We start from the raw sequence: 15077 nt of genomic DNA on the forward strand, positions 1-15077 counted from the left end.
TTGAACAGACCCCGTATGTGTACTAAGCACTTCTTAGACTTGCTAAGATGAAATATGCGAACATTAACACCACAGAATGGAGGTAGGAAACATTGAAAGTGCAAAAAAGAAAACAGGAAAAAACCACAAAGATTCACAGTACAAATCATTTTATTCGAAGGAATGAAAGTTAGAACAGTTTCACTTCATTTGTAAAGTGACACAAAAAAGTTGCAAAAGTGTGATAAGTTTAGAATTAAAAAGATATGTAAAAATGAAAATTTAAGTAAACATTTAAGTGCCATGCTTCATTTCATAGGAATCACTGACTGTGCACAGCATCACATCATTTATTTCTGAGCATTAACAAATAATACAATATTGACATCACTGACAATGAGAAATAATTTTCCCTGTATTTCAATTATAGAAAATCAACCATGGCCAATAGGTCCTATTTTTCAGCACTTAAATTGTTGGTTAATGGATCATCAGTAATATTCCTAAGATGAGAAAATCATGCAGTTTGAACACAGAAATTAAACGATATTTGGGTTTATTTCATTACACTACACAATCTGCAGTTAAATTCTCATGATTTATGCTTACATCATGTTGCATTGGTTCTTTCTGAACAACAGATGTCCATTTGTTTATTACATATGGCTTTTCCTGAATTCTTAGCTCAGTATTCTTCTTCAAGTTTCTAATCTTGCCTTTCCTTTGCTTCATAAAGCACTAGACACAAAAGATTAATGTTTGAAATAACTTAAATGAAGTAAAATGTACTGTTTCTTGCTGGTAGTAGGAAAGTGAGCAAGAAACATGTTGTAACATGATTACCACTGCAGTCAGGTATGCTTGGCACATTCAGCATTCCTCATGTCACAAACAAAGGTACTTACATACTGCTGAATCTAGTGAAGCTACTGTAAAGCACAAGGTGGCTTCTCTGGCACTTCCAACTTATCTCAACTTATTGGCCATGGTATATTTAGCATTTTACAGGAAAAAAGAAAATACCCTAATCTGGCAGTTTCAGTGTTTCCCATTTCCAGTCTTTAATTGTTATCGATAAAGCCAGCGTGGTATTGCTGTTAAGGAGAAAATAAATGCTTGTCTTCAGTATCACAATGTTGAAGAATGACATATATATATATATATATATATATATATATATATATATATATATATTATATAAATATGTCTGCTTGTGTCTGTATGTGTAGATGGATATGTGCGTGTGTGCGAGTGTATACCTGTCCTTTTTTCCCCCTAAGGTAAGTCTTTCCGCTCCCGGGATTGGAATGACTCCTTACCCTCTCCCTTAAAACCCACTTCCTTTCGTCTTCCCCTCTCCTTCCCTCTTTCCTGATGAGGCAACAGTTTGTTGCGAAAGCTTGAATTTTGTGTGTATGTTTGTGTGTCTATCGACCTGCCAGCGCTTTTGTTCGGTAAGTCACCTCATCTTTGTTTTATATATATATATATATATTTTTTTTTTTTTTTTTTTTTTTTTTTTTTTTTTTTTTTTTTAAACCAGGATTTCCAAATGCAAAACTGAAGAGCTGGCATACATAAGTCTAAAAAGATGGAGCTTATGGAATTAATATATTTTTAGGAACCATGATTCCCCAGGTGTGAAACTGAAGAGCTTGGCATACACTTATCACCTGCCACTTTATCACAGAACAGAATTGATACGGGTCAAAGTTAAAGATAACATTGGGGGAAAAAAAAAAATTCTGTCCCCAGTCAAGGCACTCACTACTGATGCTGACAGAAATACATCTCTGAAAATAAGGTTAAAGCCATAAATTACACATCACGGAAGAAAAATGGCACAATTAAGCAATTTTGAAAAATTCTGTACAGGAAATGATAACACCATTAAACTATGAAACTGGCAATGTTGGTGATAGCAACAACAGTAATGTCAGGAGAGTTTTTCCACTGACAGCACAAAGTAGGTGGACAGGCAGATTCAGCAGAGCATTTGGAGCATGTGGTTTAAATGCCTGCAGGGCAAAAGTATATTTTCACAAGGTTTGACTAATAAGAAAGTTATTCTCAGCAACTGAGTCTGAATGAGATCATATCAGGAACTCAGTTTGTACCACACACAAGAAATCGCTCTCACTGTTTTCAGTATAAATAAGGGGACCTATTTTGTATTGCCATTCTTCTTTATTCTGAATCAATATGATAAGTTTTCTCACCTCATTTAACAAGAATAACTAGGTTTTACTTCTTATTTTTTATTTTGCTACATTACGAATAAGTAGAAAGTGTGATCAAAAACCATAATAATAGGTCATTTATAAACCTAGCAAACAGCTTCTCATAATGAAACCACATGGACAATAATTTAATTACTGATGTGTAGGTGTGAAGAATAATTAATCTCATGTTGGAGATGTTTGACATAGTTCTGGTTTAGAGCAGATGAAAATACAATGTATTTGTAAGCTTTTGTTCACATCACGTATTCACACGTAAAGATGCTTCTTGCATGCCAAAAATTTTGCAGTGCCATCACAAAATGCATTTTTGTAAACTTTCAGTAATGGTAATCATATTAAAAATTGTTTGGATAAATAAAACTAAAATGAAAACATAGTGAAGCTCTTTCAGCACACACTGACGCCAGTTCCATCTTTGTATGCTGAACAGTTTCCGGGTTTGAGTGAGTTGAATGAAATGTGCGATCGTGCATGTATTTCATGCAGGACAGGGCCACTCTGCTCCTTCCCTGCATGTGCTTCTGCCAAAGTATCAACACTGAAAAATTCTGAACAGAGTATGGTCTAAAACCTGCAAACAACTTTATTTCTGCCTAGGTACTGCAACCAACATATATTTCAACCAAATTACTGTACCCAAGTCTTGGTCTACCTCTACAATTTTTATCACCACACTTCCCTCCATTACCAATTTAACTACTCCTTGATACTTCAGAATGTTCCCTATCAACTGAATCCTCCTTTAGTCAATGTTGTGCAATAAACTTTTCTCCCCGATTTGATTCAATACTTCTTCATTAGTTATCTGACCTACCCGTCTAATCTTCAGAATTTTTCTGTAAAATCACTTTTCAATAGCTTCTCTCGTCGTCTTCTTCTTGTCTCACTTTTCATTTTTCAGATCCATATGAGGGTAGTCTAGACAAACATTTTCAGAAAAAACTTCCTAATACTTAAATTTATATTTGACGTTAACAAAGTTCTCTTTTCAGAAAAGCTCTTATAACTACTGCAATACTGCATTAAATATTCTCTCCACTTCCGGTATTGTAAGTTACTGCGATCTCCATACAGTAAAACTTTTCTTCTGCTTTAGCATGTAATTTCCTAATCTACTTCCAACAGCATTATCTGATTTAATTCAACTACACTCCATTACCCTGACTTTATTTCTGTTGCTCTTAGTCTTACAATCTCTTTCCACAGCACCATCTATTCCAATCAACTGATGTTCCAAGTCCTTTGCCAATTCACACAGAATCACAAAGTCGTCTGCAAACTTCAAAGATTTTATTTATTCTGAAGTGCAATTCTTTTTCCAAACTTTTCCTTGCTTTGCCTTATTGCTTGCTCAATGCGCAGATTCAATAACATAGGGACTGGCTGCAAACCTGTTCACAACCTTCTCATTCACTGCCTCACTTTCACGTCCTTTGACTCTTACAACCGGTTTCAGTGCAAGTTGAAGATAGCCTTTCATAGTGTCTTGTAATTAACACTATGGAAAACTTTCTCTAAATCTATAAATGTGAGTTTGCCTTTTTTTCAACATATCTTCTAAGACAAATCGTAAGGTCAGTATAGGCTCAAGTGTTCCTATATTTCTCCAGAACACAAACTGATCATTCTCCAGATAGGCTTCTACCAAACATTCCATTCTTCTGACGTAATTAGTGTTATTATTTCATGATGACTTATGAAACTTATAGTTCAATGATAGTAACACCTGGCAGCAACTGCCTTCTTTGGTACTGGGATTCGGATGATCTTCTTAGTCTCAGGCTATTGCACCTGTCTCATATATCCTCCATACAAAATGGGATGATAATATCATAATTGAGTCTCCCTCTTCTGAGGGAATGTTGTCTACTCCAGGTGCCTTCTTCAGACTTAGGTGTTTCAGTGTTCTGTCAAACTGTCCTCACAGTATACATCACTCATGTCATCTTCACAAATTTTCTCTTCACTTTTCATAATAGTGCCTTCAAAGTTTGTTTTCCTTTAATAGTCCTTCCATATATTATTTCCATCTACCAGCCTTCCCTTATTTGCTTAGTTCTGGCTTGCCATCTGAGCTCTTGAGTTTCATACAGCTGTTTCTCTGTTCTCCAATGGTTTATTGAATTTTCCTATACACAACATAAATCTTTCTCACACTCATAAATATATAAACACAAGTTCTTCATTTTGTAATTACTGAAGAAAGAACATTTTACAATATCAATTTAGAAATTCACAACTCATGGTCACAATGTCCTCTGCTTGCTTCTACACATTTCCACTCATCAGATTGTGGACTGCCACATCATTTCATATATGCCTAGATGTATCAAGAAGCCACAATGATGTAGAGCAGGGCTAGAATGCCAAACTTCACGTGTGAAGCTTGTGTGGGTCACAGACAGGCCACAGGTGGGCCAAAGCCCAGCCTGTCACTCAGTTTTGCTCTGCCCTTCTTGAAAGTAGCCAAAGCGGCATGATGATTCATTTAGGGTTGCAGTGCGGCATTCTTCAGTCAGCACAACTACCCCGAGTTCAGCAGAATCGTGGTGTCAGTGCTGTTTACTCTTCGCTATTTGTTTGTGGTATGAATGTCGTTCACAGGTCCTGTGACTGTTTGCCAAAAAAAGAGGCAGTCTAGCAATCTATCAAATCCTTTAAAATGAATGGGAATAACAGAAGAAGAGATGAATACAAATTGTCATTACCTATAAGCAATGGGTACTGCATACCTGCTACAAAACAACATTATAGTACCACACAGAAAGAATTTAAAGATTTAATTGACAATAAAAGAGCAAAAAATAACAACAATTGCCAGACGGGATTCATTGTTACGTACATCAAGAAATAGTTTGTGCTAAATTTGCAGGCATAGAGCATGTGCAGAAATTGAGGATATAAATAGTAAAATTTCTGAATTTACACACATTATTCCATTGTCAGTTGCAACAATTTTCATGAAACGGAACAAAGAGTATGGAGACTTCATAAGTTACTGCAAAGTACATTGGTTAGGTCAAGGGGCATGCCTGGTATTATTTTTCAATTTAAAACTCACTATTGCTGAATTTATGAAGGAAAAAGGAGTGCAGGAATGAAAATTAGCACATATGAAATAGATTGCAGACTTCACATTTTACATGGACTTTACTGCACAGAGCCCACAAAAAGACACTGCATGGTACCTTCTTTCTGATTAGATAGGGTACATTTAACAAGAAAATCATGTTGTTAAAGTGAAACATTCTGATAAAGACAGTCCAGCTGCCTAAGCTCACACGCATTAAAGAAAATGTGAGATTTGAAGAATCCATTATGGTCTTGAACAAATTACAAGGATAGCTTTATAAAGGTTTTGGGGACACTGTCAATCTCACATCTGTCTGCAAGTTGTTTTTGAGACCTTTTGCCATTTCAGTTGAAAGTGCCTCCATGCAGGTGCAGATGTAACTGACCGACCTGCAAGGTAAATCCAGTTATGATGACAAATCTCTTTACTTTAAAACTGTACAGAACATTTACACTGCTTTCCTCAGGCAAAGTTTCCAAGTCTCCATTATGAGGTCACAAAAGTGCTACATATATCTATCAACATATTTATGTCAAAGACCTTTTTTCCAAAATGAAACTAAATAAGCTATGATTGTGAGACAACTTTGTGAAACTTAATGAAACTGTCTGTCTCTGTCCATATGCTGACAGTTTGCAGCAGATAAAAATAGTAATAAGTATTTAGTGTAGCAAAATTAATTAAATCATATTGAAAACTTGTTTTATACATCTAAAAACAAAGATGATGTGACTTACCAAACGAAAGCAATGGCAGGTTGATAGGCACACAAACATACACACAAAACTCAAGCTTTCGCAATCAACGGTTGCTTCATCAGGAAAGAGGGAAGGAGAGGGAAAGACGAAAGGATGTGGGTTTTACGGGAGAGGCTTGTGTCTGTGTATTTGCGGATGGATATGTGTGTGTGTGTGTGTGTGTGTGTGTGTGTGTGTGTGTGTGTGTGTGTGTGTGTGTGTGTGTGCGCGCGCGTGCGGGCGAGTGTATAACTGTCCTTTTTTCCCCCTAAGTTAAGTCTTTCCGCTCCCGGGATTGGAATGACTCCTTACCCTCTCCCGTAAAACCCACATCCTTTCGTCTTTCCCTCTCCTTCCCTCTTTCCTGATGAAGCAACCGTTGGTTGCGAAAGCTTGAATTTTGTGTGAATGTTTAAGTTTGTTTGTGTGTCGATCAACCTGCCAGCACTTTCGTTTGGTAAGTCACATCATCTTTGTTTTTAGATATATTTTTCCCATGTGGAATGTTTCCCTCTATTATATTCATATCATTAATTTGAAAACTTGTTTTGTTTGTCAGCTATGTTGTTGACAACTGTTAAATATAAAATCAAGTTGTATGCGACTGCATTGCCATTTAAATGTGGCACGTTCACTTTTTTCCCCTCTTCCCCCTCCTTCCACTCACACAGTGTGGCAAGGCAACTAGGGGAAATGTATGGTGAGGCCGAGCGCTTTGGCACTCGGGAGCAGGCACAAGCCGAAATCTTGGCCACCCCTGATGTAGAGCCTATGGATCTGGAAATTTCTGCTGATAAAATCAATTGTTTTAGTTCCCTACCCTACCCCTAATTAATAATACAAAGGGTCGAGATCTAGGGAATGTACAGGCCAGAGAATTGATCCAACCTTGCCTATTTGTCTGACATGATAGGAATCATCCAGAGGATCTTGAACAACATGAATGTAATTTGCAGGATACTCATCAAGAATAACCAGACACTTCCTCTTTATTTGTAGGGACATATCCCGTATAAAGTTTGGAAGAGTGTTCTTAATTGAGTCATTCTAGCAAGATGTGCTAAGTTTTAGAGCTCTCAAGTTCCACCCACGTCAAGTCATTAAGTTCTCCATGATATTTTGGCAAACAGCCTCATTGGCATCTTCGTGTGGCTCCTGATGACTACTGCTCTGTTCATGTCAATGTCCCAAATATGTTAGTGATTACCCTACCCATCACTCTGTTCCTTGTCACTATCCATGCTGCAGCCACAGTGGGTGGTGGCAGTGATGTGGTTTCAACACCTGGCAGCAGACTGTGGTCTTCAGCAACAGCATTATCACCACTGGGTGCACACCTCACCGTACACTTAACGCTTTTCTTTTTCTTGGCTCTGTGAAGGGTTTCTTGCCTAATTCAGTTGTAGGCCACTATCTTTGTTAATTAGACTGTCTTGGATCCTAATTTCAGTGGCCTCTCATCACACATTCCAAGCAGGAGGAAGACTGACTAAGTATCTTGGTTTTATTGTAATCTGTAATATGGCGACTTCTTATATTATTGTCAGCCACAGCTGATATGGTGGTCTGGCATAATTCACTGTGGTGTTTATATTCATAGCGCCTTTATTCCACAGTTTGTACAGTTTCCCAAATATGTATGTCGCAAAATTAGCAGGGGATTTGGTTGACCTCTGGTTTGAAAAATCCTAGATCATACTGTACAGAGTCTTAAGGATGGGGAAAATACACTGTGTTGCTCCAAGATTCTGTTGACTTTTCTGATGTATTGCTACAAATGTGTTGCACACTAGAAATTTATCTCTCTTTTTCTTCCTGCTGTTGCACAGCTAGAATCTGTCCAAGCGTACACTTTATCTGCTTGCTGTTATATCCATTTCTTAGTAATGTTGTCTCCAGGTGGGTCAGCTTGGTTGGAAGGCTGTTTTGGTTGCACACGGATGGTACCCTGTGAACATGTGTGAACATGTACATACAAATCAGTGTGTGCAGGCTTCCAATTAGTTTTCATTTCACCAGGACATCAAGAAACAGGACAGCACCAATCTGTTCCACCTCCATGGTTAACTGTATGTTGGGTGAAGCAAGTTGAGGTAATGGAGAAACTCACCTAAGCTGTGTCATGCATGTGGCCACACAACAAACATATCATCCAAGTAATGGAAGAAATAGGTTGGTTTTAGTTGGGCTTGCTCCAGAGCCTACTGTTACATGAACAACATGTTTGTCATTTGGCCACAGGGACAGCTTAAGTGAATTTCTCCATAGTGTCAACTCACTTCACCCCATCCAACAATTTACTGTGGAGGTGGAACAAGATGCAACACTCCCATTCCTGACATCCTGATGAAATGGAAACCAGATGGAAAGCTTGGACATGGTGTGCACAGCATGCCTACACACACTGTTATGTACTCTTGCACAGTAGAACAGTAAGTAAGGACAAGAATAAAATTTTGTTAAGAACCAATGGAGACTGCTAAGTGGAGTGCATCTGCCAGCTATGAAACGGTGTCCTAACCGAGTGCAAATATGGGGACCTAAAGCACAAACAAGCTTTCAGCACATCAGTCTATGTGAGAGGGAAGCTACGAACAACTGAATCAACACACTGACAACAGTGCAGAACAGATGAAATATGCATCCATAGCAAGATTAAATGCAGTAACTTCACTTAGAGATGTCATCAGGAAACACAATTCAGGATGCATAAATGAACGCTCTGAAACTCTGAAGTTAAACACTAGAGCAGCCAAGAGCACAGACAGATTCTGAAAATGAGAGCACAGTTAATCACCAGTGTGGGGGGCACCACATCATCGTCTACTATAAGACCTCTGCCCTCCTCAATCTCATTCTGAGCTAGGCCATTCAACCTCCATTGCAGATATCAATGGAAACCAGGATGTTCTGGTGAATCAATTAGCACCTACAAGCTGCTGCCAATTTGGAAGTCCACTGCTTAAAATCCACAACAATTCAGCTGTGGAGGGGACTTCTGATCTGCAGGTCACATTGGTGACTGAGGAGGGGAGCTGGGCCGATCCTCTTTGGATGAAGAACCAACCTACCTGTTTGCATGCTATTCAAACATAGGTGCTTGGGTGCCTATGCCGTTGCTACTGGGGCAGTACAAGTACCCTCATACCGGCTGTACGCTGGTACCATGACCTGGGCCGTCCTTCGTGTTGCTCCTGGGACTTTCCCTATACGCCAGTTTGACAACCGACAACAGGGGAATGCAGATTTCCAGAGCTGAGCCTAAGTGCAGCTTCACTCATCGAGAGCACTGAGGCTCTGGTGGACAGCCACAGCCAAGTCAGGCTGCAAAGATGCACAGCCTTCTGTCACGATGCTGCAGCACTGACCATGGGCAATGCAGGATCTGAGCTTGGAAAGTTACATGCTTTCAAACACCATGGAATCCCCAGCTGCTGCTAGGCAGCACCAGGAATAAGGTGGAATGACTGTAAAACTCTTGCCATTAGCACCCCCGCACTCTACAGGATCACTCACCCCTGCTCTCTGCTCGACCTCTTGATAACAAAAATGACCCCAGCTTGGATCATATCAGTATGAACATGCCTCCATCAGATACCACAACTCCTCATATGAAGGTGTTTTGCACACACTTTTTCACAGGTGTGATCCATCAGCGACCAAGACATCCTTACAGTTGAGTTGAAGCACCTGGAGACAACATTCCAAGGAAATGGGGATAGCAGCAAGCAGATACAGCGTGTGCTTACACAGGTTGTACCTACACAAACACAGGAAGAAAAAGAGGAGCACAAATCATTAGTGTGCATCTCACTTGTTAGCAGTAGCTGCAAAAACACAATGTTAAAAGCGTATTTTGCCAATCCCCTAACATTACTAGGATCAGTCAAGGATGATTTAAGCCTTTGCCAACCAGGGGTTTACCAAATCCCCTAACACAGCAAAGCATCATTGGGGGAACTATACAAATGGTAGAAGAAGGGCTGCTGTGAACATGTATGCCATAATGAATTATGCCAAAGCACCAAAGCAGCTCTCTAGCCAACCATAGTGTAAAAAGTGGCCATAGTACAGATTACAACAAAACCAAGATACTTAGGTAGTCTTCCTCTTCTGTGGTTGTGTTATTAAAGAGGCTGTTGAAATTAGGGTCCAAGAAGATATAATTAACAAAGGTAGTGGTCTACTAAGCCAAGAAAAAGAAAAGGATCCCTAAAAAAGTGAGGTCCACAGCTGACACTGATAGCACAACAATGGAGACCATAGTTCGCAGCCGGGCACCACCACCTGCACCACTGCCTCCACCAACAACCGCTGTTGCTGCTTGGATAGCAAGAGGAGTTGAGTGATGGAGGTGATAATGGGTAACGTATACAGGACACTAACACAGTAGTTTTCAGGAACCACCTGAAGATGATAACACAAGTGTTTCCGAAATATGATGTAGAACGTACGACATGACCTGGGCAGACACCCAAATATATTACATCAGATCACACATAAAATGTGCTGGGATCTACAAGGCAGTAGCCTACAACTGCACTCCACACGTTGAACTTCAAATGTTACTGGTGTTGAACTTGACTTGTACAGTAAGGTTTTCATCAGCCAGCAAAGATTTGTTGTAAGAATTTGTATTCTACCTCTTCCAAATTTTGCCTCATCTGTAAACAAGACTGAAGATATAAACAGTGGATTAGCAGTTGTGCTGACATGTTATTGGCAAAGAAGATTGGAGTTTGACATACTGCTTATTACAGTGTCACTTCAGACAGAGCACAAACTCAGATATGTGCCATGTTCTTTCTAAAGGCATTTGCCGTTAGTAATTTAGGGGAACCACGAAATAACTAAATCTGGATGGCAGATGTTGATTTAACTGCCTTCCACTGAAATGTGTGTCTAAACCACTGCACCATCTTGCTTGAAAATTGGCAAAAGTTATCACATGGTTGGTGATTTGTGGTTGAAATGTTAAAGAGGATACATATAATGGAGTCACCATGAGATACCATCTGTGCAGTGCTACAAGATGTATCAAATGCTATGGTGACATGAATGCAGATACTTCAATTTCTTTAACAGCCAGCAGAAAGCACTCTTCCTGGTTAATTACGTGCATGATAATTGGCCAGCCCCTAAATGCTATTTGTGATACATGCAATCAATCCTTTCTTAGCAAGGCAGCAATAAACTGCACAAATCTTTAGATGACTCCATTGTTGTTACCTGATAACACATTTTGATACACCAATGCAAACTCTTGTCCCTTACAATGTGTACTCACAAATCAAATATCCAGTTATTGTTAAGCAGAAAACTACTACTATGCATGTGAACAAGTTCAAGATCAATTAACCTAAAATGTACACCAATTTCGAATGAAAATATGTCTTCACAGTAACATAACCCCATAGGGGACACAATAAGTGCATCGTCAGATTAACTTCTAGCAATAACATTTCTTGATGATCCAAGAAAATGATTGAACTATTGGTTCACTATCTAAGAAAATTATTGAACTGTTGGTTCAGCTGCCAGATTTCCTGTCAACACACACTGAAAGCAAAACTATGAAATTTTGGATGAACGATTATATATACAAGACTGTGTTTCCTTGTTTTGGCATTAGGAAGTCACACCAAAAGATGGTAAAAGTATTTCTAATGTACACTCTACATTGTCCTGCTACAGCAATAGAACCAGAGATGCAGTTTTAAACAGTTACCTAAAATGGTAATTCTGCTTTTACATTTGCTTTCCATTACAGTAACTTACCAGTTCTGCATCCACTGCCAAACGATAGATGTCCAATAGCTGAAAGATTACACGTATCACCTGGCATCTTGCTACACTGTTCCATCTGATGACTTGGTTCCATGCTATCATCAACACATTCTTCTTGAACTTCTGGAACATTCAAATGCACTGGTGAGTTTAACAGTACTAGAATGGAGCAGTCAAAATAGGATACCTGCAAGCAATAAAATTAAATTCTTTGGAAAATAATTGATACTTTCTTTTCATGTCTCATGCAGAGATGCTCTGCACACAAAAATTCACTGAAATTCGCAGGAACAAAATCAAATTTTGTTAATATTTTCAAGAATTTATAAATTACATAAACTGTTAGCAAAGTAACGAAGCCAAAATTTGCTTTTCAATAAAAACAATGATTCTATTCACTGTCACCTAATCATTGTCAACAGGATTATGAATCTGATAGAATTTCTATTAGCTGTAATGAATAGCAGGTTGCTCTAGATCTGGGAGAAGCAAAGTAAGAAAACTATCCTGAAGTGTCCAAATACAGTATTAGTGGTGTAACTGATTGACAGTCACGTCACTTAAATATCTACCTGTAACATTCCAAAGTAATATAAAATGTAACAAATATGTAAGGTGAGTTGTAGAAAAGGTGAATGGTTGATGTCAGTTTATTGGGAGCATTCTCGAAAGTGCAGCTCATCGATAAACGAGCCCACATAAAGAACACTTGTGCAGCCCATTTTCGAGTTATGCTCGAGTGTTTGGGATCCCCATCACGTTGGATTAATGGAAGACATTGAAGCAGTTCAGATCTGTGCTGCTAGATTTGTTACCAGTAGGTCCAGTCAGCAAGTGAGGATTATGGAAATGCTCCACGAACTAAAAAGGGAATCCCTGGAGGGATGAAGATGTTCTTTTTGCAAAATAGTTGAGAAAGTTTAGAGAACCAGCACTTGCAACAGACTGCAATGATTTTACTGCCACCAACATACATTTTGTGTAAGGAAATGAAGACCAAATGAGAGACATCAGGTCTTTTACAGAAACATACAGACAGTCCTTTTTCTCTCACTCCATTTGCGAGTGGGACAGGAAAGGGAATGACTAACAGTGGTATGGGGCACCCTCTGCTATCAAACTGTGTAGTGGCTTGCGGAGAATTTGTATTGTTGTAGATGTAGATTAACTGCACAATTCATACAGCCTCCAACATGGTTTATCATATTCTTAATTTTCTACCACCATTCACCACTGCATTTATGTCTGTTGCACGTTGTATTTAAAATGAGATTCTATATAACAGAAAAAATATGATGACAACAAAACCAAACTACAGAGCAGAAATTAAAAGCACTCTAACAAAATTAGGGAGGAATTTGGTGCACAAGTCAGTTAAAAAGTAGAAATATCACACAAAGTAATAAAGCTAGTTACTGATTTCCCACAAGTGAAAAAAAAAACAGGTGTATGGAAACAAATGGAAATTATAAGATTCACACAATTTTTGGAACATGCACATAAAAATATGCCAGTACATATTGTCCCGCAAGTAGGCTCGATCACACAGATCATTAGTTTCAATAGTATTTCTAAATATTGTATCCTGAAATTATTAAGCATTATATTCATAAAAATAAATTCTAATTAGTTTTAAAAATGTTTCAATTTCATAAAGCATATCTGGAAAGCATTTGTTACAAATATTAATCACCACTGATCTGGAGCATATGAAACACATAATCTTGCTTAAATTTATTATTTTACTGCAAACATAACAATTTACTATCTCACTCCAACTTATTTCCATAGTATTTCTTACATAGTGTGGGCAAACTAAAACTGTCCGGGAAAATATCCATAATGCTGACGCAGGATTGGGCCTCGTTATTGAATAAGAGAACTGCTCATCACAGAAAATTCTGGGACCCATGATTTCTACACATCAATCAGTTGCTGTCAAGTGTCCACACTCCTGCATCTCCGACATGCTCTGCCCAAGTACTTCACTGTGTCATTATTTGAATGCAGTCTTAAGAATCAAACAGTGTGTATATGCAGACAAGACAAACAAATTCCCCGAGATTTCCCAGTTAAAAACACACTTTTTCTCGGGTGAAAATACACTCTGTCCCTGGTGAACACACATTTTTTGCTTGTTAAGTGACAATATGCTTTCCCTCACAGCTGTAAAACTTATCTTTCCTTTGAATGGTGAAGGTTTCATTCACCAGTAGAGACCTTCCCTGCACTTCAGGGAATGAAAGCCAGTAAAAATCAACACTATTTGGAAAGATCTTTGATGTGCAGTAACATTTGCACTGCATATTTTGGTATTACGAAAGTATAAACGAGAATTCCACCAGATACAGCATGGTAGCTTCCAAAGCATTGAAATCAAGATTGTGATATGCTTTTGTCAGCCAATGATAGCTGATGTCATGTGATCTCCCCAGCCAACGATAGCAGATATTCACTTGATGTAATCAGCCAACAGCAACATCGCTGCTAAGTAGCATGAACACACAAACAGGAATAGTTAAGTAATAAAAATACAGTACAGCTACAAGAAAAGCTAAGCTTTGACCTACAATATCATTCATCAAATACTTTCTGCCTTTTTTCCCCCAAGGTGGTGGGTCATAAGAGCACAGCTTAAATTGCGGCAGCTGAATATTTCTGACAAGCATGATTATAAATTTCACTGTTATGCACCGAACATTTCGTGGGTTACCTGGCTGAATACGTGTTCTGTTGGGCACTTAGACTTTTCAATAGAAAAAAGTTAATAAGTGTCAAACTGCTCAAGCACTAATTTCGCACTTTTTTTGGAGGATCATTACACTTTATGGTCATTGTTACCGCATAATTTGTAATCTATTAAACAACTAAAATAAATATGGAAAACTAACCCTGAAACTTGGTCTTCTTTAGTGCGTGTTACCCTTTGAGATAAATCAAACACAAATGTGCCAATGGCATAAAGGGTTGGTCTTCCGAGCCTGAAATTTTTCTAAGTGTCTGGTCCCCAGAGTTAAGTTTTGAATGAGAGTCTTAACACACTGTGATTTGAGAAATTCATAACACATTCTCACACACATTTCATGTTGCGTAAAAGGAAAATTACTTAAAAGTACTGCTTCTCAAGCCACTATTCACAATATTTTCCTGCAACGTGTTGGAAATGTAAACAGTTGTGACGTCATGCTCATCAAAACAAGGCCCACAACAAAGACATGTCAAATGCAATTTGTTACAAGGTATTACACAGTCTTTGAC

At 38.4% G+C, this 15077-nt stretch overlaps 1 protein-coding gene across 1 annotated transcript in view; it reads right to left on the reverse strand.

Annotated features, from left to right (window-relative positions):
* The window catches only part of LOC126467941 (coiled-coil domain-containing protein 149), a 70816-nt gene that overhangs the window by 16615 nt on the left and 39124 nt on the right, over window positions 1-15077 (reverse strand). The window contains exon 11 of the mRNA XM_050096507.1: window positions 11811-11942. Coding sequence (XP_049952464.1) covers window positions 11811-11942 — 132 coding nt within the window. The remainder of the gene's footprint in view (window positions 1-11810; window positions 11943-15077) is intronic.

Source organism: Schistocerca serialis, chromosome 1 (genome assembly GCF_023864345.2).
Source record: "Schistocerca serialis cubense isolate TAMUIC-IGC-003099 chromosome 1, iqSchSeri2.2, whole genome shotgun sequence".
NCBI lineage: Eukaryota > Metazoa > Arthropoda > Insecta > Orthoptera > Acrididae > Schistocerca > Schistocerca serialis.